This window comes from Puma concolor, chromosome A1 (assembly GCF_028749965.1).
Source record: "Puma concolor isolate L17-30 chromosome A1, mPumCon1.1.hap2, whole genome shotgun sequence".
NCBI classification, from domain to species: Eukaryota; Metazoa; Chordata; class Mammalia; order Carnivora; family Felidae; genus Puma; species Puma concolor.
In genome coordinates this window covers 172,739,851-172,765,046 of record NC_141667.1, presented here as the reverse complement: position 1 = coordinate 172,765,046, position 25,196 = coordinate 172,739,851, and the positions used below count along the sequence as shown (strand labels likewise).

At 41.0% G+C, this 25,196-nt stretch overlaps 1 protein-coding gene across 8 annotated transcripts in view; it reads left to right on the top strand.

Moving 5' to 3' along the window:
- The window catches only part of MBNL2 (muscleblind like splicing regulator 2), a 159,030-nt gene extending 139,549 nt beyond the window's left edge, over window positions 1-19,481 (top strand). For all 8 annotated transcript variants that reach the window (XM_086709259.1, XM_086709265.1, XM_025924569.2 and 5 more), the window contains one exon: window positions 16,690-19,481. In XM_086709259.1, coding sequence (XP_086565385.1) covers window positions 16,690-16,817 — 128 coding nt within the window. In that variant the 3' untranslated portion in view covers window positions 16,818-19,481. The remainder of the gene's footprint in view (window positions 1-16,689) is intronic.
- Window positions 19,482-25,196: the final 5,715 nt, after the last annotated feature.

Below are 25,196 nucleotides of genomic sequence, written 5' to 3'. Positions count from 1 at the left end.
TGCCATATTAAATATTTTGTGGAAAGAGGCAGCAGTGAATAAGCGTGGGGGGGGGGGGGGTAGATTGGAGCCTGCTATAGCTCTAAGTAAAAAAAAAAAAAGCTAAATGTTTGAAACTGCAGGACTTGCATTCAGTTAACGCTATTGGCTAAAGCTGCTTGACAATTTAAGTGTAAATTCCATGGCGCAGTGCAGCTCAGGCATCAGGATCCAGAGGGAACGATCCGGGTCAGAACACTTTTGGAGGAGGGGTGGGTCTTGGATCTAGGAGAACCGTACAGAAGCAGATTGTTTTTGCTCTTCAAGAAATCAGAAAATAAGAAGACAATAGATCTTTTAGCTTTCTGCCTCAGAGGCAGCTGCTTTGCAGGCCAAACGACCCTGAGGTTCAGTTCATAAATGTGTCTGCAGATTCTCAAAGGAAAGGCTAAGTTATGTAAGTGTCGTAATCTAGTGCATTTTCATTTTTCATGAATAATTTACACCTCATGGTGAGAAACTTGGGTAGAATTCTTTTCTATGGAGCACCTAAAGACATATCAGCTCCAATTTTGTGCAGCTGAAGAGAAAATGTCAAGGGTCCTTATGTGGGACTTTACTGCCTGGTGGATTGTCCTACTTATTATGACTCAAATCCCATCCTCTTTTGCATTTTGATGGAATTTGGGGGGAATCTTTTTAGATTGAGAAGTTCTTTTCCCAGTAGTATTTTGGCTTCTGTTGATGGTAATAAAATCATGCTCAACTTTCCTAATTTGAGGTTTCCGCTTTTGAGCAGAGTGAATGTACTGTTCATCCTGTATGTGTGTTTATTTCAGCTGTAGACCTGCACGGAAAGAGACTAGCTACCACGCAGGAATTCAAATCCATTTTCAAGGGCTGAAAGATGAATGGGGTCTCATTCTTAATAAAAGTTGCTAGGAACAGAGTACAATTTTGATTTATAGGCATTTAGCTCCCCAAGTTCTACCGCTGCCGCCCGCCTTCCTGCACTTCTTACCAGCATGTTTGGGGCATTGGCAGCCTTTCTGTGTGGGCAGATGGAGAGGAGACATCCCCACCGCTTCCTGATGAGGGGGGAGGGACAGCCAGCTGACCCGACTGTTCCTTCACTTACTGGATCTGACGCCACCACGTGTCACAGACAGTTGCCAGTTGGTCTGGCCTCTCAGCCCCTGCTAGCATTCCCTCTGGGCCACATCGCTGGGGGTGACGACTCCAAGGTCAGACCTGGCTGAGTCTGCTGATCATTCTGGAGGCTGCCACTGTGGACAGGGGCTAGATATCAGGAGTTTACTGCCCAGTCAGAGAAACACGGAGCAATGGGAGAATGCCAGCAAACAAAATAGTCGGATACTCAAACGTTACTATATGGGAGGTAAGCTCCGTGGCAGGGCCTCAGCCCTAAAGGGGCTGGGGAGTAGGTCTTGAGGGGTGTGTAGGAATTTGACAGATAACGACCACTGTGAAGCATAAGGGGCAGAGATGGGCATGGGGTGAGGGGGAAAGGGGACAACCCATATGAACGTACCACCATTCTGCTTTACGTGTGTCCTCATATTTAACCCTGTCAGACGGGTCCTATTCTTCTTTTACATGTGGTGAAATCAAGGCTTAGATTGGCCACATGTGCCATCAGTAGTAGAGCCTGCATTTGACCCCAAGTCCATCTGACCCTGAAGTCTATGCCTCCCCCTTTGCCCCGCATTCTTCCTCAGTAGCCTATGTGGTTCACACAAGAGTTTTAAAATCAGTCCTGGACTTTATCCTACAACAGAGGCAGATGGAACAGCTATTACTTTATCAGATCTAAAGGAGGCGGGTGGACCCTGGCTCACATGGGCAAAACGAAGAGCTCTAGGCCATAGTGAGTGGGAGAAAGAGGAGAGGGTGCGTTTGGGCAGGGCCAGAAAGTTCAGTTGTGGAGGTGAGAAGGGATTAGTTACGGAGGGCTTAGGAGGGCAGGATGGGAGCAGGGCAGTGATGTGTTAAATCAGAGACTAGGAAACGCTAATCTACCACAAGTGAGTGGGGGGGAACTAGCTGGGACAGGCTGAGGGCAGGTTCACTGGGGAGGAAGCTACCTCATCAATGAAAAGATGAACTTGGGATGGAGAGAAAAGAGGAAATATGGGGAGGGATAATTAAGAATCAGGAAAGTTCAAAGGCGCGTTTTGATCCTTTGGCCTCCCAAGGGTCTTCTTCCGCTTCTATAGTGTCTGGATTTCACCAACTTCCTCCTCCCTGCCACACCAGCCTTCTCTAAGACATCTCTCCAATGACTCACATAAGAACAGTTCTTGTTGACACATCTTCACTTGTATTTGTACTATGAAGGACCAGTTTGTTGACCACTATTCTCTGACATTGGTTCATGAAAAAGTGTAGCATTTAGAATCTAATCTGCTGGAGCTTTTGGTCTGTTTCACTTTCAGTGATCAAATCATATTATTCTTTCTATCATTGCCTTCACTCTGGCGTTTTCAAAGATCCTCAGAGTTTATGTTGATGAGCTTCCTGTCATCAAATACAGACACTCTTCACTGTTCACCACAGTCTGGAAGCAGCGTCATTAAGCTGGTCGTTGTAAATGTCACCCATTTTTCCATAGTCATGGTTACATCAGGCATTGCAGGTCTGACTGCAGACCTGCATCAACTCTTCACAGTCATGAAAGACAGTACACCGTAAGAGAAATTTACTGCAGTCCTGCCATACTCCCACAGTAATATAAAAAAGGAAACTAAAATGCAAGTTACAAATTGGAACAGGAGCCCAGGTGAGCAGGACAACTTATCCAAGTCACACAGATATTGACAGAGCCAGGGCTGGCACCCAATTATCTGTGTCCTTCTGAGAGTACTGCTTTTTCTCTCTCACCACACTGCCTTCCTGAGAACGTGCTTTAACTGATCATTCCCGTGGCCACAAAGTAGAGAGCGCAGAGAAAACACACAGACAACTCAACAGCTCTCCTTTATGGAGGACTTTCCAAGAGCCAGACGTTGTGCTAATAAGCCTTGTGTATGAATTATTAAAACCCAAAATGGCCCTGTAAGGGACTAGTCTTATCCCCAGTATGCAAATGAGGAAACTAGTTTCAAGAAGCTGAGAGGCTTGTCCGAGATCATCGGTCAAGTGGCAAAACCAGATTCAGAACTTTTCCAAGCCCCTAACTTTCCATTGCGCAGTGAGAAAGACCTAGAATGGTTAAGTGACTTGCTCAAGGTTACATGAGGGTTCGAAACTTCCCTCCTAACACTGCACTTACCCCACTGTCAAACCACAACGCAGCAAGAATATGTGAGCTACACATTTGTTTTTGAACAATCAATAGCTTTGCTTCCTTCTTAGAACTTAGAAAAGTTTTTGAGGAATCAAAAAGATACCCAGGGATGTTAAATTTGATTCCTTCTTTTTCTCCAAATATATTTTCCAATAATAATTTCATAGCTCTTGCATGAGTCATTCTTTCAACATTTGTCATTGTTACACTGAAATGTTTGAAAGGGCCAGAGAACCACCTTAGTTATGAGAATTCGGGAGAAAAGGAATTGCTTGAATCTATTCCTATTGTTCACCTTTTCTTTGCTCTTCTCTGGCCCTTGCAATGTGAAGGATGGCCTGGAACAAGGAGAGAGGTTTAAAAAGGGAAAGCTAAGGAATATGTCAAGAACGAGAAGAAAACCCCATTGTACTCCTTTGCCTTGGAAAAAAAAAAGGTGTTTAAGTGTTGCTTTTTTTTTTTTTTTTTTTTTTTTTTAACATAAGGTCATAACATAAGTCCCCTGTCTGCGGTGTATGTGAGGCCCAGGAAAAGACAGGTGTATGTGGGGCTCAGGACAGGACAGGTATATAGGGGACCCCAGGACAGGACAGGTGAAGGTTTGAAGACAGAAGCACGGACGTGTGTTAGACGAGACTGGTGTGCAGAAGTGTCCATAAATCGTGGTTTGCTCTAAGCAGAGCGATACACAAATTATTAGTAAATGCTGTCTATACCTTGTCAAAGTATCCATGTTTTGTGGCCTGGCCTAGGAAGCTAACTTAGGTGAAATATTACCAAATAACAGTGGTCGCACGTGCTTCCTACCACTAGGCACTCATTAAATACATGATCTGATCCACACAACTCATGAGTTAGGGACAATGTTTGATCCACACTGTAGAAATGAGGAACACTAAGAATGATAAGTGTTGAATCACTTGCCCGTATAACACATCGAACGGGCCTAGAGCGGGCTTGGACGGGATCTAACTCAAAAGAATCCTGCCTGTCATTGGATGTTAACTTTCTACTACAGTGGACGCTGATCATCATACACTGATGACTCTTGATGCTTTTATAATCAAAGATTTTAGTTTGAAAAATGATCAATATGAGTGACAGTCAAGACTTTCATGAATAAACAGAGAAATCCAGCTTATATTTATTTAGTTGTCAGTGACAGGTCAGGATACACAAATATAGAAAGGAGAGTAACTATATTTGACATTTTTAGTATCTTAAAATCATCAAAATCAGGTTTATTAACAACATAGATGGAGTGCAATACAGATCATATAATACTTAAATGCACAATATTATTATTTGAATGTCCATTTTAAATGGAAGCTGAAACGAAATTTTATTTATTCCCTTCCCTTTTAAGAAAAGGGAACCAACACTTAACAAAACCAGATACTTACTATACATTGTTTTATTTACTATTCAACAGAACTCTGTGAAGTGTCTTATCCATTTTCCAGAGGAGAGCAAAAATTAAAGAATAAATTGTTTAAGATTCAAGCAGGTAGGAAGTGGCTGGACAGTTTTAGAATTCAGGTTTACTGGCCTCCAAATCCTGTTCTCTTGGGTCTCCACCATAGAATGAGATTGCAGTTTATGGTCAATGTAGGATTGGGATGAATCTCTTTATATGGTTCCCTTTAAAACGTCTAACTATTGAGTTTAACTATTAGTTTTTAAAGTTGTAACCATTTAAGAAGGAAGTTCTAATAGAAACAAACCTCTTGAAATCCAAGCTCAGTATCAGAAATAGTCTGAAAATACTGTTGGTTGATGAAACCATAAGGAAATTCAAATTTTAGTCCAGAAAACAACAGCTAGAAAGCAGATGGACAAGGTCACCATTTCACCCTTACCAGGATGGTAAACTGGCAAATAACTTCTGGCTGGAAAGAGTCTACCAAGAGGAGTCCTCTCATCCAGGGCTTTTCATTTTTTTAATTTTTCAAACAATGATAACTTTAAGATTTTTTTAAGTTTATTTATTTTGAGAGCAAGAGAAAGAGCACAAGCAGGGGAGGGGCAGAGAGAGAGAGAGGGACAGGGTTGAGAATCCCAAGCAGGCTCGGCACCATCAGCACAGAGCCCAACGTGGAGCTGAAACCCACAAACCGTGAGATCATGACCTGAGCCCAAATCAAGAGTTGGACGCTTAACCCCCGGGCACTCCTAAACAACGATAATTTAAAAGGAGAGACACTGTTTTTCTTCCCAGTCTCCATAGAACCTTACCTTCACACCTGTCTCAGGTGAATTGAACATCACTACTTGGGAATAAACATTTGGGGTGGCTTGGAGGAGGCAACTCAAAGGAGCCACTAGGAGGATGTCTGGTTGTAAGCAAGCCGGGGAGCTGAATTAGAAAGTGAGTCTAGGAAGCTGATGACAATTCAGGTATGAAACAGAGAGCCAGGGGTCCCATTTTAAAGCCAAAAATGGGGAGAAGAGAGGGAAAAAGGAAGAAGGAAATAAGTATTGGGGGGAAAGGGGGTGTAAGGAGTTATTCTTTAATGGGCATAGAGTTCCATTTTGGAATGATGAAGAGGCCTGAAGATGGATGGTGCTGATGGTTGCTCAGCAGTGAGTGTCCTTACACCATTGAACTGTACATTTAAAAATGGTCAACATGGCAAATTTTAACCTATGCCTATTTGCCACAATTTTCTGAATTGGAAAAAGGATCTGAATAGACATTTCTCCAACCAAGCAGGGATTAGGATTGGAAAGAAGACATGTGATTGTACTTTTATTAGGTCCATCGCATAAAGTTATTTTTACCTGACAAATTATTTTTTGTGGCTGTGTTGTCTTTTAAGAGTTCTGTTTTCGTAAAGCAGGCAGCTGCGTACACAAGCAGATTTGTCCTCAGTGAGCCATCCTCGCTGGAAGCGGGGTCTATGCTGAGATGTGAGGCCGTAACAACAGCCCAGTGTTCACTCGGTGGCAATGCACCTTCATACCTTTTCTCAACAGACATTTACTAAGAACCTAGTATGTTTCATGTAAAATTGACATTTCTGGGAATACAGCATTTACAAAAAATTTTCAAAGTTCATTTATTTATTTTGAAAGAGAGAGAGGCAGGGAGGAGCAGAGAGAGAATCCAAGCAGGCTCCACACTGTCAGTGCAGAGCCCGATGTGGGGCTCAGACTCACGAACCATGAGACCAGGCCCCGAGCCAAAATCAAGAGTCAGCCGCTTAACCGACAGAGCCATCCAGGCACTCCTGGGAATACAGTATTGAACAAAACAGTCCCTGTTCTCATGAATCTTACCTAATGAGGGTGCCAGGCAGTAAACCCACATGCAAACAGTGACAGTCCAAGCACTTCTCATATAATAAGGATCATCTCAAAAAGTAGAAATGCTCAAAGAATGGTTCTAGCCACTGAGTTTTGACAGAGGACAGCCATAAAGAAATAAAAGAGAATATAGAGGAGCTTTCTTCATATATTTTCTTTTTTCGGTCTCCATTTTTGGTATTTTGACTCCCCCTGGGAGTTATTAGGGAAGACAGATGGTAACCTGGTTTAGCTACCCACAAGCCTGCAGAGGTACCAACTATGTGCAAGCAGAGTGAGAAAGCCAGGCTCAGAAGGTCACGAAGCTTGCTGATGGCACAGATAAACCTCCTGAAATTCCAGTCCAGGACTCTGATTTTTCCTTTGCGCCATGATTTTACACACAACTAAGTAGTTTTGTTCACCACCTTCTCTTCTCTCTCTCTCTCTCTCTCTCTCTCTCTCTCTCTCTCTCTCTCTCTCTGACTCACATATGCAGACACACAGGCAAAGAACTAAAATAGGAAAAAAAATACTAATTTTGCTGGAAATTTTGTTAGATGGCAGGGTCATCCCACCAATTCCAGAAATGTGCAAGATGAGTACGAGACACATTTCATGGCTTGCATGCAACATTAATCTTACCATTCCTTTTACCGAATCTTAGCATTTGGTTACTTTTCCGCCTTTAAGTGTCCTAAAAGCCAGTTCTTAGCAGGCTGGATTATACATTCTGCTCCACTGTTAAAATGAACACCACAGCCAAAATGTGCTCGGGATTCTAAGTCCAACATAATGGAGGTGGATATAAAAGCAGGGTATTGAGCAGGATTGAGGACTTTATGTTGAATCCAACAGGATCTTGTTTCTGTGATTTTTTTCTTGGCCCAAATCTTCAATTTATTACTGGAAGCAAAACCCCATATTGAAAAGAGCAGGTATAAATGACTGCTCTGGAAATCTCTTTTCCATTGCTGCATAAACTGATTTTTAAAGGCATAAAAAAAGTTTTCTTGGATTCCACCTTCATGTCCAGGGGTCACCTTCCGTGAAATAGCCTCCGAGGTTGGCAGCCTATTTCATCCCTGGTAGCCTCACTTGCTATACATCTCACTGAAAATATTCTAAATATGAAATGTCATATTTAGAAAAATATTTTCTAATTTTTTCCTATAATGTTTTAGAATATTTTTTTAAGTTCATTTATTTTGAGAGAGAGAGAGAGCACGCACATGTGCAAGTGGGGGACGGGCAGAGAGAGAGAGGGGGAGAGAGAGAGAGAATACCAAGCAGGCTCTGCACTGTCAGGGCAGAGCCTGACGTGGGGCTCAAACCCACGAACTGTGAGATCATGAGCTGAGCCGAAATCAAGAGTTGGAAGCTTAACCAACTGAGCCACCCAGGCACCCCAGAATATTTTCTCAAATAGTGTGGTACCAATCTTGTATACTGTGTCTGATATAGTAGAGGAATTTAGCCTTCTTTCGTATATAAAAAGTCCTTGATTTTATTTTATTTTATTTTATTTTTTTTTTTCAACGTTTATTTATTTTTGGGACAGAGAGAGACAGAGCATGAACGGGGGAGGGGCAGAGAGAGAGGGAGACACAGAATCGGAAACAGGCTCCAGGCTCCGAGCCATCAGCCCAGAGCCATCAGCCCAGAGCCATCAGCCCAGAGCCTGACGCGGGGCTCGAACTCCCGGACCTCGAGATCGTGACCTGGCTGAAGTCGGACGCTTAACCGACTGCGCCACCCAGGCGCCCCAAAAAGTCCTTGATTTTAAAAGTGTTTGTTCAAAATTCCCTTTGTCACTTGGTTTGAAACTCAAATAATTTTCCCATAGAGACAGTGAGGAACTTGATGGTAAGGTCTCCAGGTTGGCCTATCATAGTTTACTTAGCTCATGACATTGCTCAAGGATAATACTGTACTAACAGCATGGGACAGGCCAAATACCATGTGCATGGACATTTCTGTATCTTTGAGACTCAAGAGAGATGCCAAAAGCATATGCCTAACTCAAAGCCCCAGACAGCTGTGTGATAGAAAAGTCCTTCACTTTCTCTATCCTCTGGGAGTAGAGGAACCATCACCCACGGTGAATTCCTTGACTAGGATGTTTGCTGGGGAAGGTCGGTAGGGTAGGGATGCAATGTACAGTGTGGAAGACAGAAGTGTCAGGCATGAATAGGAAGAGAAAACCTGGGACTTGTCCCTACCCGACCACCAGATGCATGCATCCACCCTCCTTCCCATTTTCCTTGGTTGCCACGGCCTGATCCACCCACTTCTTTTTTTTTTCCTGGCTGTCGTGTGGCCCTTCCAGTCTAGGGTCTGGTTTCGTTTTCGTTTTGTCTTGACTTCCTCTGGCATTTGCAGAGCAAACATGGTGTTATGGCTCCTCTCTTCCAGAACGAGCACCCAACACCCCTGAACACTTCTGTAGCATTACAGGGAAGCATGAGGAAAGAAAGTCTCTCATAGGCCTTTTCCTTCTTTCTCATTTACATCCTACAGGAGAAAGAGTCATCCTTGGATGATCTATGGATTTTTAGGCGACACGAGGGCTAGATTCCTATCTCACTGTAAAACCAACAGAAATGATCCTCAGAATCCCCTCAAGGGACTTGGATTGGTTGAGGCTAGGTGTGGGATAGATAAGGGGATCATGAGCAGAGCCTCACCCCATACTTACAAGAATCTAGATTTTTCCACATGTGACATGGAATCATGTGAGAAGTGCAGTCTTACTCAAATCAAGAACTTCCATGTATGTATTTTATCCATATAAATCCAGATAATACAAATTGTCAGTGTGGACCCTGGTCAGTAATCTTCAGTGAGACCAGGGTTATTGACTTTCATGCAAAACCTCAATTATTAATATTTTTAAATGATCAATTTTTATGTATTAGAAAGTATATCTGAAGAATCTTTCTGTTCAAATATTATAGGATAGAAAATTTTAGAAATGAGTCCTCAGCAAAATGATATGTCATTGAAAACAAAGGAATTAGAACTTTGAATGTAAACTTTCTGTGAAGAACAGAGGACAAAACAATCATCTGACTAAACTACTCTTCACGGTCTGCTAAATACTGTGGGCATTCCGGCTGCCTTGGGTTGCTCTTTTTGAGTGTGAAACTCATTGCCATATTTGAGAACTTTCTTCCGCAACCCGCACGTGTGCCTAGCCTTCCTACATACATGCAAGCCCATTTTGAAATCAAGTCAAATGTGGCACAAGATGTTGCCTTCTCTCAGAATACTATTCCCCCAAATGATGACTGGGACTATTTTCCAAAGTGTGTTTTCATCTACCACTAATTATCTTTGAATTGTCTGTGTGGTTCAAGTTTACAAATAGTCTTGAAATAGGCCAGAGTGCTTACAAATGTTCATTTATTAACCCGTATCATTAGAACTGCTCTGATAAGGTTATGGTCACTGAGACCAAAGACATTTTGCTTTTGACTTTAGTAATCCATTCTGTGATTAAGTACAGAATGAGTTTGCAGCCAAAAATGGACCCATGGGCCTCTGCCTTTGTACATTTCGCCTCAACCAAAATACTTCACAAGTTTGGCCTCTCAGACAAAATTAGGGAATTTCAGACAGTCGTGACTGACATGAGAAGTACTAGAGAAAAGACCGAGAGAATATTAAACAGTAGACAGACTGAAGGAGGGAGGGATGCCAGTAGATAGTAGTGAAGAGGAACATGCATGACAGAATAGAAAGAAAAAAAAAACCCCGTAAATAAAGAAAAAAAATATTAGCCTGGTGAGCAACAAGCAAGCTTCCCTAGCTTGGCCATAGTTGCAGGAAATGCCATTCGGTTTTCAGTTTTTTAATTAATAATAAGTTCTGTTTAAAAAGATAGCGAAACATCCTTTTAAAAATTACCTTCCAAGGAAACAGGGCCTTGTAACCATGAAACAGATTGTCTAAGGAATCAACCAAGTCTAGAAGTTTTCTTCAAGTGGCTCTTTTTTTTATCCACCTTGTTTCCGTCTTTGTGAGTGATTCTTCCCCAGCCTGGAATATTTTTCCCTTATCGATATATAACAGGGAGTAGGGGAATGGTTTATTTTTCTCGAATATTCCCTAATCCTGAATTTCCCTGAAAGACTGCAGAGATATATATTGCACAAAGGGTTCTTTTCCTGCCCCCATTACTATATCGCACTTGTGAGTGGTCTGTTGGTATGCTACTGATGGCAGCTTTGTGGGATCGTGTCCTCAGTAAATACTTTTTAAGCGCTCCGTGCACCCAACAGTTAATACGTGCCTCCCTAGACACTAGAGATATAAAGATGAATGAAACATGGCCTCATTCTTAAAAACTTTGCTGTGGACCCAGTTAATGCAACAGCCTTGCTCAGAAATGTGCATTAGAGATCCCATGCTAGTATTCAGATCCACTGAGATTCCTTCAGATTTCAGCAAAACCATACAAACATTGTATGAGGCATATTTTATCTACATCATCAAACTCAACACTACAAAGACACTGTTGGATGGCTATTCACAGGAAGATTTAAGTAAAACATTGTTCTTCTCTTCTAATTATTTTGTGGTTTGGATCCGTAGGAACAGTTGGTCTTTTCATTGAAATGTTTTTCGTATCAATTAAGCCAAGCAGTAAGAGTTCTTACTGACTTTAATATTGAGCTAACATTTTGAAAGATAATTCATCTGGCATCCCGTGAATCTTTGTCATGAACACATTTATATAACAAGTATGAATATTTCTGGAAGTCATCTGGAAGCTCACTGTAACCTAGGGTATTCATATGTTCAGTTCCTGGCTATCCATCACGAGGCAGGAAACTCAGAAAGTGTTAGTACTTGGTGCCTCTGAAGCCTGGAGAAATCCTATGCTGATCTCTCTTCTTTGGCTAACTAGCTAACCAGGGCTAGTTAGTTCAGCGGTTGAGTGGATGATGCCGATGCACTCAAGTTCAGTGTTTCAGCCTCTGCATGGACTATTTTGCTTTCAACCAAGTGCATTTCTTACTCTGGCCAGCTGTTTTTCAAGTGTCCACCAAGGGTAAGAGCATATGGTTGGCTCAGTCAAAATCTAACATCATCTTGGAAGAGAGAAGGCAATGTGGATATTTCCTATCCGGTGAATCAGTAAAGGGAGGGACAGTATTTTTTTCTTAGAGGGTGCCTGTTGGTCAAGTACCCTATTCCTTTGGGTGAAAGTCAAATGTCTGCAAGTTGCAGGATTAACTCCCCAGTGTTGCCTACAGCATTGACTGTTACCTGGCTCAGGAAGCTAGCAATCCAGGCTTAATGGATCTCTCCTCCCAGTAAGTAAGGCACAAACCAGCATTCAGCCCAAAGATATATTTGACCCACAGAGTTGTTTTCTATAATGTCAAGTAGTTGCTGAATTCCCATCCTCTTTTGGAAAACAGAAAGGCCAAGCAATGTGGAGCCCAGGTTTCTGCAGGTAGCCATTGGCTGGAGCTGACTAGCTGCTCCGCCATTCCTTCCAGGCACGGGCCCTCCCATCTGCCACACTCCCTACCTGACCCACTCACTCATGTGCATTTTCTGCCTGGGCCCCGCAGTCAGTCAGCTTAATATGCAGGGACCCTGTCTTCTTTTTAATAAATTTGACTGCTGTTGCACTATGAAGCAAATGGTATACGCACTTCCCGGAGGATGCAGAGATTATTAAATGGCTGCTCATAACACATTTGAGGAGAAAACAACCCATTTGATATTCTTTGGGGCCATTCATGCTTTGTCTTCAGCAAATATGTATTAGACTAATTGTATACTGGGTTCATATGGGAATAATTTAAGGATATGGATTAAGCAGAATCATCAGATTCTCAAATCTGACCACCTGAAGGAAATGCTAATTAAAAAGTAGACTCCACTGCAGCCAAGTAATATTTTTTGCATCACTGATACTCTTGTTACAACTAGAGGGTCCACCAAAGAGTTATCCCTGACCTCATAATTTGAGATCGTGTGGGTCTTTATTTTAAAAATAGTTTTAAGATGTTTTAAATTGCCCAATATTGTGGACATCAGCTAGTCTCATTTTTGTGTGTTCTCCTTTAGTGGAAAAAGGAATTAAAAATAATACTTTTAAAAGTTCAAAATATTGATTTACCATACAAGATTGGCTAAAATCTTATTTTAGACCCTTCTTCATCATGATTCTCCTTTTATGAGAAAAGACTTAAATTTGAGAGACTGGTCTATCAGAGAGATGAACAGAAGTACATCCTGTTCAGTGTATTTGATTTCTTTCCCATCACATACCATACTGGGGTCCCCTGAGGCTGAAGCAGTGGACCTGTGACTGGGAGGAGGGGCTTCCACTGCTGTGAGCAGACACATGTGCAACAGCCACCGGGAGGAGCCCTGGGTAGGATGTGGTTGCCGCCCCACCCCCTCCCCCGGCAAGGACCAAGCAGCCCCAGGGTCCCTCAGCAATTTCTCCCCACATGGCTCCTGCGGACAGTCACTGCTGCCTCCAACACAGGGCTCCATGCTGTTTGCTCTAGACTCTAGCCCACGGCCCCGCCTTTCCCTGGTTCCCAGGCTCCCACAGGGCTTCTTCTGAGCACTGATCTCCACCGGCCCCATGAGAGGTATAGACATGTCCTTTGGAATCACTGTTTTCCCCAGTCATCGCAGACTGTCACTATACCCTGGAAGGGACTCCCGTGCCAGCAGACAGAATGAGCCAACAACTCTAACTCATGCTGGTTTGCACAAGCACTTTGTACGTCGTGCAAGCCGGTTAAAACCGTTTGTGCTGCTTTTCCTGTGTGTTTGCAAAATACGACTGGCAATACTGACCTAGCTCTTAGGGCTCCGGTAAAAATCGCTCAGAGCCTCCCAGAAAATCAAGGAGGCATCTATTCAAATTACACCAAAACAACAATGATGTTTCAGAGAGGAGATTTCTGGGGAATCCAGTGTGGTAGCCAGCTCTCTGACATATATATATATATATATATATATATATATATATATATATATATATATTCTGGCAGACCCAGGGGCCAGGGGAATTTTCGATTGCCCCTTCCAAGAAAACACAGGAGGTTGAGGAAGGAACTTTGGAGATCAGTCTCAGTTTGGGCAAGTGCAGGACAAGAAGGGTGCCACTGACAGCCAGTCTATCGAGGTCACTTTGGTGAACTGTGATTTAATTAACTGCTCTTTAAAATGGACAGGCTGAGGATTAGGACTTGTCAAAATCCGATTCATAGCCCATGTTTCAGGGCCACGTATAAATCTGTTCTTTTAAGAATGCACATTTTGTACCTAAATTGAAATATTCAGACACCCACGGAAGGTTTTGATCCTGCTGGCCATTAAAATTACAACGGAGATTGAAGAAGTCTTTTTGTGTAGAACAAATTTTATATGTCCATATAGAATTAGTAAGAAAATCTCTGAGAAGAGGCAGCAGGGAAGCATACAAAATGTACCTATTTGTCTTTATTTTAAAATTATGTTTCTTTGCTGTGAATTAAAAATATAATCTGACTAAAGAAAAACCAGATTTCAAACTAGACAGAAGAGTCCTCTTTACTTCCAAATGGCTTCCCTACACCCTACCCTCTATACTCCCTCCCCCCCCCACACACACACACACTTGGCTCTTCTCTTCCCTCCAGGGGTCTCCCTCCAGCTGGAACTTGTTCTGTCCCCTCCGTGGGCCCCATGGCCTGTCGTGTCCCACATCCTATACCATCAGAAGCAGCAGTCAAATGGGCGGTAGCTGTATCAGAGGCACTCAGTTGGTAACTGTTCCTCATCTGGACTCCTGTCTGCATCTCCAGACTGTATTTCACCCCAGAGTACACTTAATTCAGATTGTACCAGCAAGCTGTATTTCTCAGGGGGGGAGAAAAAGTAATAATCAAATTACATTTTCAAGAAAAATGCTACCATCCAAAAAAATGAAACACTCAAAGCTTTCTTCTAAAATCAAATCTCTTGGACTTCTTGAAGCTCATGGCTGCCATAAGAGTTATTCATTTTTTTATACCACATACCATAGTCCACAAGTTAGCCAAAGACATGGCCAGAGTTTCCCGGTGTAGAGGCCAGGTGGCAGTAACAGCTGACAGATAGTAGCATCGGCCATTCTTGTTTATGTCTTTATCCATATAACGAATCCTGGGTAAACTGAGGCGGAGGGTCCAGGCAAGCTGGGTGAGTCCAGTTAACTCTCTCAGTTAACTTCAAGGTTAATTTGCAATTCCTTTAAACCCGAGTGGTTGTACATGTCTCTTTGTCAAATGTAAGTCCAAAGCGTTGCTGCGACTAATTTCTGTCATACAAATTTCCCCTTTGCTAGGCTTTCTGTAGGATACCTTCCTTTCCAGGCAGTTCAGAATATCACTCTATGTGGCAATATAGTGTCACTTAGTAAGCAAGAATGTAAATATATTCTAAAATATGTATTATTTATGTATCAGTTTAAGAAATTGCAAAATTTTGTCCCATAAATATTTTAGGGAGACTTGCTGAAGTAAAAGAATAAAGAGAAAAAGGACCTGATTTGATGTCCTGGGGCACATTCTTATTTGGAAGCCTTATAGACAGCACTGAAGCTGAGGGATTAAATAGAATAATTTCTATTTAATAGTCAAGTCTCTAAATCCAAAAGTGAAGTTACAATACGACCAGCTGAATTTGGTATTAGCAACTTGCAATGGGCTCTTCAAGGATACTGTGATAATATTTACATATAAAATCATTACATCTCATTTTTATTTGTGTATCAGTGTGCCAGGACATCAGTATATAAGTATACAAGACAAGGAATGCTATTTTTCCCAGTTAATTTTAAATTCCTAGGAACTTAAAAAAAAAAACAAAACAAAACAAAGAATGAACGTATCTGAGAAGTTTTGAGTTTATATTTAGTATAAATATTTAATATAAATGAGTTCTTCCTCTATTTTTATCAATTCCACACACATCTGTATGTTCCAATAAATTAAAGGATATGGTTTATTTCATGGGAGGAATTAATTTGAGTTTGTACTATTTGCGTATATACTAAAACTGTTTTATGTAAACTGCAGGAGCACCCACTTAAAAGGAAAAAATATCCACGTGTGAATTCTAACATAATAGGATAAGAAATTATGCTTGTAGAAGTAAGGCTTTAATTGGGAGTTGCATCCCAGTGTGCAGGAATATTAGCTTGGCCATAGAGAATTTTTACTGGCTTTTTCCTAAACACTCTTAGCACTTTGATAAATATATATTTCATTCATTGCACAAAGTTTGGTTGAAGTATTGCACAAAGAATAAATACTTTTGTTAGAACGTGTTAAAAGCTTGGCTTTTTAAATGCTTGACCTTTAGAGGACTGGGTCACCCAAGGCAAACTCCCTGTCTTTTGCAAAGGTATGAAGTTGGAAATGAGCTTGGAAATCAGACTCCTGGGACCACGATTTGCATCTGATAGTTTAGCTTTATCTGTGCTTTTGGATTTATTAAGAATGCTTTAACTGCTTTATTAGAACATTGTCCCTTTTTCTCTTTCATTTGGGACGTTCGTACATTCTCTACTGGTTATTATATCTTGGGAACAAAATTACTTTGGATGGGAAAACACCTCTGAATTTTACATGCGCGTAAATAATAGATAATACTTAATTTGTTATACATTTAAAAATGTTTATATTTAAACTTTTCCCACAACTTTTCATGTACAAATGAATTCTCTGATTAGACTCCCTGATCACCTTAGCAAATACTAATTGAATGAATATGTGAACATACAAGAAAGAGATATGAGGCAAAGACTAAAAAGGAGATAGGGGTCTAAACACACTGCATGCCCACATATCCGCTATCAGAGTTTTACAGAAAATAAAATTCTGTGCATTTGCCTCACTGCTGTTTACAGCGGCCACATAGCAGCAGCGCCTGAGTATAAAAATTTTCAGCATGGAGGGTGGGGAGCGTTGAAGATGACGATTGCATCAAAAGATCACAATATATCAAAATGAGAAATTGAAGAAAATTCCTATTTTCAAAGAGTAAAAAACTGAAACTCGTTATGTTCCCTCCCAGCAGGATGTCTAAAGCATGCTTGTCTTTTTCTTTAACAGATAATTCTGAAATAATCAGCAGAAACGGAATGGAATGCCAAGAATCCGCATTGAGAATAACTAAACATTGTTACTGTACATACTATCCTGTTTCCTCCTCAATAGAATTGCCACAAACTGCATGCTAAATAAAGATTTAGTTCTTCTGGACAGACCACAACTGTAAGAAGCTAGTGCTGCTATATCATATATGAGTATTAAATATGGTATGCTTAGTATATTCCAACCTAAGATAGTTAACTACCTGAGACCAGCTGTGACGTTTAAAGACATAAAGAATAAAGTTTACTTTTCAAGGGTTTCTAAACATAGTTTCTGTCCTAGGAATATTGTCTTATCTCCATAACTATAGCTGATGCAGAAAGTCCAACCAATGTACTCATTTCGATTGAGAATACTTCCAAGTTAGCAATAAGCGATTAGCATTAGTTAAAAAAAAAAAAAAAAAATCTATTCCGAGGGCAGGTTCTAACGCCAATTACTGTCATTTCATTTACCCGCTGGATCAAAGAGTATGTTTCGCTTCTTCACAACATGAATGCTGCAGCAAAGGTGGGAAGTGAAGTAAAACGGACGCCTGTCCCGCAGGTCTAAAATTTGAATGGAAGTTCAAGCACAAGTACGGGGGACACATCAAAGTGTGGTTGTTTGGTTTGCCTGGAGATGCCGCATTGAATCATGTGATTCTAGAATAACATTAACTAGATTGAAAAAAGAAACTTTGCACGGTATGAGCTTCATACCCCACCAAACAAAGTCTTGAAGGTATTATTTTACAAGTATATTTTTAAAGTTGTTTTATAAGAGAGACTTTGTAGAAGTGCCTAGATTTTGCCAGACTTCATCCAGCTTGACCAGAATGAGAGGCCCATGCCAACAGTCTAATCGGAGGGATTAGTTTTTCAAACTCACCATCCAGTTGCCTGTTACAGAATAACTTCTAAACTAAACACCTAGTCAAACAACGAAGCTGTAGGTGAGGAGATCTGTATAATATTCTAATTTAAGTAAGTTTGAGTTTAGTCACTGAAAATTTGACTGTGACTTTAATCTAAATTACTATGTAAACAAAAAGTAGATAGCTTCACTTTTTAAAAAATCCATTACTGTTTTGCATTTCAAAAGTTGGATTAAAGGGTTGTAACTGACTACAGCATGGAAAAAAAATAGTTCTTTTAATTCTTTCACCTTAAAGCATATTTTATGTCTCAAAAGTATAAAAAACTTTAATACAAGTACATACATATTATATATACACATACATATATATACTATATATGGATGAAACATATTTTAATGTTGTTTACTTTTTTAAATACTTGGTTGATCTTCAAGGTAATAGCGATACAATTAAATTTTGTTCAGAAAGTTTGTTTTAAAGTTTATTTTAAGCACTATCGTACCAAATATTTCATATTTCACATTTTATATGTTGCACATAGCCTATACAGTACCTACATAGTTTTTAAATTATTGTTTAAAAAACAAAACAGCTGTTATAAATGAATATTATGTGTAATTGTTTAAAACATCCATTTTCTTTGTGAACATATTAGTGATTGAAGTATTTTGACTTTTGAGATTGAATGTAAAATATTTTAAATTTTGGCATCACTGCCTGTTCTGAGAACTGGATGCACCAACCATATCATTTTCGTTTGAGCAAAAAGAAATCCGCCATTTTACTTAACGTTGGTCAAAGTCTAATGACTCTCTTTCTATTGTAGATTTGATAACCCCATCAAAAGAAAATCACGTTCTAAGTGTAATCTTACATAGTGCTTGTATCGTTGCATTTGTTTTAATTTGTGGGAAAGTATCGTATCTAACTTGTATTTCTTTGGTAGTTTCATCTTTATGTATTATCGATATTTGTAATTTTCTCAACTATAACAATGTAGTTATGCTACAACTTGCCTGAAACATTCAAACTTGTTTCATTTTTCATTTCTTTTTTTTTCTTTGTTATTTCACTTAAACTCATTGAAAACATAGTATGCGTTACTAAAAGGTCAATTACAGGAATCACTGAAATATTTTTGTAGACTAATTGTTGTAACATTGTCTTTCTTTCTTTTGTTTCATGATTTTGATTTTTAAAATTATTAGCACACAGCTATTTTCAGCCCTTTAATAATGCAGCATCAAAAACATCACCTGTATCCCCAAATGAATATAGAAGACTGTATTTTTACTATGATATCCATTTTCCAGAATTGTGATTATAATATGCAAAGAGTCATAAATATGCCATTTACAATAAGGAGGAGGCAAGGCAAATGCATAGATGTACAAATATATGTACAACAGATTTTGCTTTTTATTTATTTATAATGTAATTTTATAGAATAATTCCGGGATTTGAGAGGATCTAAAACTATTTTTCTGTATAAATATTATTTGCCAAAAGTTTGTTTATATTCAGAAGTCTGACTATGATGAATACATCTTAAATGCTTTGTTTAATTACAAAAATAAAATCACCAATGTCCAAGACACGAAGATAGCAACTCAACAAATACTGTAGTTAAGAGACGAACTCACCACTTGTATGGGAACTACATTTCACTCTTGGTTTTCAGGATATAACAGCACTTCACCGAAATATTCTTTCAGCCATACCACTGGTAACATTTCTACTAAATCTTTCTGTACCACTTAAAGAATTCCCTCATTCATTACCTTACAGTGTAAACAGGAGTCTAATTTGTATCAACTCTATGTTTTGGTTGTAATATTCAGTTCACTCACCCAATGTACAACCAATGAAATAAAAGAAGCATTTAAAAGCATTTCTAGTCTTGCTCCTTTTTGTGTGGAGACAGACTGGTAATTAGCCAAACAAAACAGTCTCCACAATCGCACAGAAAACATTTGGGGACTTCAAAGAAGAGCAATCTCTGGTCTTCAGATGGGAGACTGACAGGTTTTGCTTTTAACTTTGGTTTTTTAACCATAAGGAAAGCAATTTAAAGGGATCACTTTGGAAGTTCCTTTAGTATTCCTTGAAACTAAAATAAACAGTAAATTCCCAGCAGTGCTATTTATTGTTTATTTTACCCAAGGGATACAGGAGTGCTGATGCGTACAGGCACCTGTACCCCAATGTTTAGAGCAGCACTTTCAACAATAGCCAAATTATGGAAAGAGCCTAACTGTCCATGAACTGACGAATGGATAAAGAAGTTGTGGTTTATATACACAATGGAATACTACTTGCCAATGAGAAAGAATGAAATCTGGCCTTTTGTAGCAATGTGGATGGAACTGGAGAGTGTTATGCTAAGTGAAATAAGTCATACAGAGAAAGACAGATACCATATGTTTTCACTCTTATGTGGATCCTGAGAAACTTAACAGAAGACCATGGGGGAGGGGAAGGGGGAAAAAAAGTTAGAGAGGGAGGGAGCCAAACCATAAGAGACTCTTAAAAACTGAGAACAAACTGAGGGCTGATGGGGGGTGGGAGAGTGGGGAGGGTGGATGATGGGCATTGAGGAGGGCACCTGTTGGGAGGAGCACTGGGTGTTGTGTGGAAACAAATTTGACAATAAATTTCATATTTAAGAAAATTAAAAAATAATAAACAATAAATCCCACCACTCAGCCCTCTTCTTCAGGATTCTGCCTGATAATGAAGAGAACCGCAGCCACCAAATGGGAACAAAATATGTTTCATTAAGACAAGGAAGTGCCCATTAATCCACAAGACAGGCTTCTGGTGAGAGCCTGACTGGACAACAGGCTCAGCCCCGTGGCTGCAGAGGCACAATGGTGAGTCCTGTTCCATACGGACATCCTGGCCAGGTGGGCTAAGGAGAGGACAGAAACTTAGCGTGACACCTGAGGGCAGGTGTTCAACAAAGAGAGTTCCCCCAAGAGGTGGTGGGTACCTTCTCCCATTTCTCCTTCCTCAGCCCTTTGGGGCCCACAGTATTTCTCAAGGAGGGGGGTATTAGCTGTTGGGTTGAAACGGTCCTTGTCACACTGAGTTTGGCAGAAATCACCTCCTCTGTGTGCCAGGGCAGGAACGGGGGGAAGACAAGAACGTTTGCTCCACAGCAGGTTTGAAGCTTCAGCCCTCTGAGTGGTTACGAAAGCCCTTACAGGGAAGAGTAGGAAACAATCAGCAGCACATCAGGCAGATGCAAAATAAAGTCACCTGTATTTTTAAACTGTGCCATCGGGATTTCCATGGGTAAAAAATACTTTCACGCCTTTGTGGATGTTGGAAAAACTGGCTACCTGTCTGGATGAGCAATGTTTTCACCGTAATGCAGAAAAAAGCTGCTATCATATCAGTCACGCATTACAGGAAAACATTCTCGGTTAATAGTTAAGTTCAAGGTATCGACTTTAGAGAACAAGTTGTTATTTTAAAGGAAAGATCTAAGACAAATCGTACTTAAAATTTTCACACCTGGGTTTATAAAGTGTCATTTCCATCAGTAGACTGACTTTTTATGGTACCGCATCAAAAGCAAAAGTGAAACTTAAATGGGAGAGAGCAAGGCTAGTTCATCTCCTCCGCATAGAAAATATTTCAATATAAAATATCCGTTATTCTATACTTATCTGCCAATAGAAAAAGCGTCATTTCAGTTTGGGGTGGGGGCAAATTAAAAATAATGCTTCAAACACAAAAATATACTCTCTTATTTTTTTAAGTCTTTTTTTTTTGTAATGTTTATTTATTCTTGAGGGAGAGACAGAGTGTGAGCGGGAGAGGGGCAGAGAGATAAGAAGACAGAATCCGAAGTGGGCTCCAGGCTCTGAGCTGTCAGCACAGAGCCCGACGCGGGGCTCGAACAAGCCAAGAGCTCATGACCTGAGCCAAAGTTGGACGCTCAACCGACTGAGCCACCCAGGTGCCCCGGCTCTTTTGTTATTAATTCAAGTTCTTTCACAGCACTTTCAACACTTTAGGGGCAGCCGGGCAAACCAAAATGTAGTTCAATATTCTAATATTTGTGGGAATAAAGATACTAGCTTGCTAAAACAATGATTTCTTCTTCCCCCAAAACATCCTAGCGTGTCTGCCATATTAGGCTATTATTGTTGTTGGACCAGTCTGTCTCCACAGAAATGACTGAGTCACTATGACTAAGTACGATTTATACAAAACGGAACATGATTAAAGCTTCCCTACATGCTCCTGGTGGAGGAGGTGGGTGGCAGGAATGGAGAATGGGTGGAATTGAGAACGTTCACTAGGGACCTATTTATGTGCTAAGTCCTAAGCTAAGCGGTCTATATAGGTTTCTAACAAGCCCACCCCGTGTCATTGAACAGAACTACTAATAACTGATATGTAAATTCCAACTACTTACAAAGATTCCTACTCAAGTTGTACAGAAGATTCTGCTGTGAGAGTAGCTTCACTCTGGATCAACACTGCTTTTTGGCGTCTGTCCGCAGTTTGACTAGATCTACAGCTCGGCCGAAAACTTCGGCTTGGGTCATTTCAATGGCGTGTGGCCTCGGTGTCTCCCTCTCATTCAGCTATTTTGAAAAGTAACTGCCCCCCCCTTTTGAGGTGCCCCGCTATCCACCCCCTCCCCCAGTGTAAATGTTACATGTGCTACTGGGCCTGTATTTTAATCAAACCATTCAGGTATCTCCTCCACATTTGGTGAAAACCCATCTAACCGTTTTCATGAAATAAGGTATAACCAGGCAGTAACTCTGCCTTGTTCACATATGCTTTACACACTCCTTAGCATTAGGAAGGAGCTATTATATACTCCACGGTCAGGTTGACATGAGGTTTATTTGGAGCACCCTTCCGGTCAAAATTTCATAAAAGAATCAGACTAAAGCCTCCGTCCAGGCTTAAGGTAAAACTATAATAAGAACCCTTTACTAGGTTATATAAACTAGTTTTCTTTCCTGTCACAAGAATATGATTTATGAAATAGTTTGAAGCGATGGCTGCACAGTACTATTGTAGATTTGGGATGGAGCCTCGTTCTTGATTAGGACCAGAGGTGGGGCGCCTGGGTGGATCAGTCGGTTGAGCATCCGACTTTGGCTCAGGTCATGATCTCGTGGTCCGTGGGTTCGAGCCCCACGTTGGGCTCTGTGCTGACAGCTCAGAGTCTGGAGCCTGCTTCGGATTCTGTGTCTCCCTCTCTCTCTGCCCCTCCCCTGCTCACACTCTGTCTCTCTCTCTCTCAATAATAAATAAATGTTTAAAAAAATTTTAAAAAAACAACAGCAAAAGCATAGAAGGTTATGGGGTTTTCTTTTTTTTCGTTCTTCCCCTTTTTGTTTTAAGAGACATAAATAAAGAAAAGAACAGAGGTGCCTGGGTGGCTCAGTCGATTAAGCGTCCAACTTCGGCTCAGGTCATGATCTCATGGTTCCTGAGTTCCAGCCCCATGTTGGGCTCTGTGCTGACAGCTCAGAGCCTGGAGCCTGGAGCCTGCTTGGGCTTCTGTGTCTCCCTGTCTCTCTGCCCCTCCCCCACTCATGCTCTGTCTCTCTCTCTCTCTCTCTCAAAAATAAATAAACATAAAAAAGGCAATGTTAGGAACAGAGGCTCCTGGGAGGAATGTTACATTGTACCACCTCTCCAGTGTTATTCCCCACCCTCCCCCTTTTTTCATCAAGCTTCCATACGTTTCTCTTGAAATCAAAAAATAATGAAAGCCATTGCTCATTTTCTCAAGAAAGACATGTCATTAAATCATGATGGGGCAGCCCCTGGAAAGAACGAATTTCTGGACAAAGGTCACACAGAGGTCACATAGCCCTAAAATCCAACCTGAGTCCAGACAGTCTGAGGAGTTGGGTTTTGGTGGTGTTCCTCTCTCTGGTAACTCTACTAGGGTTTTCCCAGGACTTTGGTTTATATAAACAGAGGAAGAAGTTTATTTACCAGTCCTCATGTGTAAACTAAGATGATCTAAATTAGGGAAGTCTAACTCTTCCTTTGCTAGAGAAGCCTTCCTTCAAACAAAACGTTCCCCCACAGAAGTTCTCGGGCAAGACAGGAGCGACGTGCTCAAATTGCGAGGGGCTCTCCCCTGCTGAGCTGCGGCTTCCGGTCAACTCGGCAGTGCAGAGCTGGAGACCCACTCACTTAACTAGAAAACCTGTCGTTTTAGACAGGGAGAGAAGTACATCAGCACGACCTGCTTCCCAGGCTCTAAAGATGTCTGAGCAAACTGATAGGATATATACAGAAAGAACAAACACGCTACAGATTAGATATACATTCAACTCTCTCTCTCTCTCTCTCTCTCTCTCTCTCTCTCTCTCTCACACACACACACATTTATATGGAGAACAAATTAAACACTTGTTATCCATAAACACAAAGTTGAGGATGTTTCAGTTCTGCACAAAGGGAAGATCAGGCTCTGTGCTTCCTAAGAGTCGAAGTTAAGACTCTTAGGTTAAGAGCAAGTTTCCAGTCATGTTGCCCAAGGTGGACTCTTAACTCTGCTTCCTTACATCCTCTAAGCTTCAGTGTTTTTCATCAGTACACTGGGGCTGACAATAGGGTCTACCTCACCAGGACATTGTAAGGATTAAATAAAAGAATACACACTGACCACAGAATAGAGCCTGTCACGTAGCGGACTCTTCAGTGAATGTTAGTGACTGTTCTTAAAATAATATTAAAATAGGCTCTTGTGTTTCCCCGTAAATATTTATTTCCTCGCCCTATCCAAACAACTCTTGGCAACTAAGAGGCACCTCTGCTATTTCGTCGATGACAATTAATGTCAAGAGCTGACAGGCAAATTATAGAGAATTTATAATAACAAATAATGAACCGCATTATTTCTGTGGAAGCCTACAATTACTTCCATTCAACAAATGCTCACTGAGCCCTGACTAAGCACTGTTAAGCTGTTCAAGGGATGTGAACATAAGCAAAGTCCCATCCCTACCCTCAAGAAGCTTCCCGTGTGGTGGAAGAGGAAAAATAAACCTGTGAGCAGCAGAGGAAGGATGCAGCACACTGGATTAGTTTCCCAGGGCTAACAAAACAAACACCACAGAGAGCCACGTACAACAGAAATGTGTTCTCTCCCAGTTCTGGAAGCTTTCTGCCTCCTGAATCCCTGCTCCTTTGCCATAAATGTTTGTCTTCTCCCTCTGGACATGGCAGAATCATTGACCAACTGGAATTTCACGAACTAACGAGAGCTGCCTTGGCCAATATCTGCCCCCTTCCCCAGCATGGCCTTTGTCCAGTTGATTGATGGAGTTCACAGGCCCAACTTTGCCCAACTGAGTCAGCAGTGAAGGCTCACCCCCTGCTGCCCATGGGGCGGGCTGAGGCCTTTGTTGAGACTGTCTCACAGCCCAGCTTCTTCCTCTGCTCAATCCTGCTCCCTTCCCCTCCACATGGGGTTGGACTCTCCACCTCAGAGTCTGCTTCTCAGGGAACCCAAACTTTGATACCGAAACAAATCTACCATTGATTAGTTCCATTATGCAAGCATTTGATTTCCTTTTAAACTGAGGCCAGAAATATATCTAAAGTCATGATT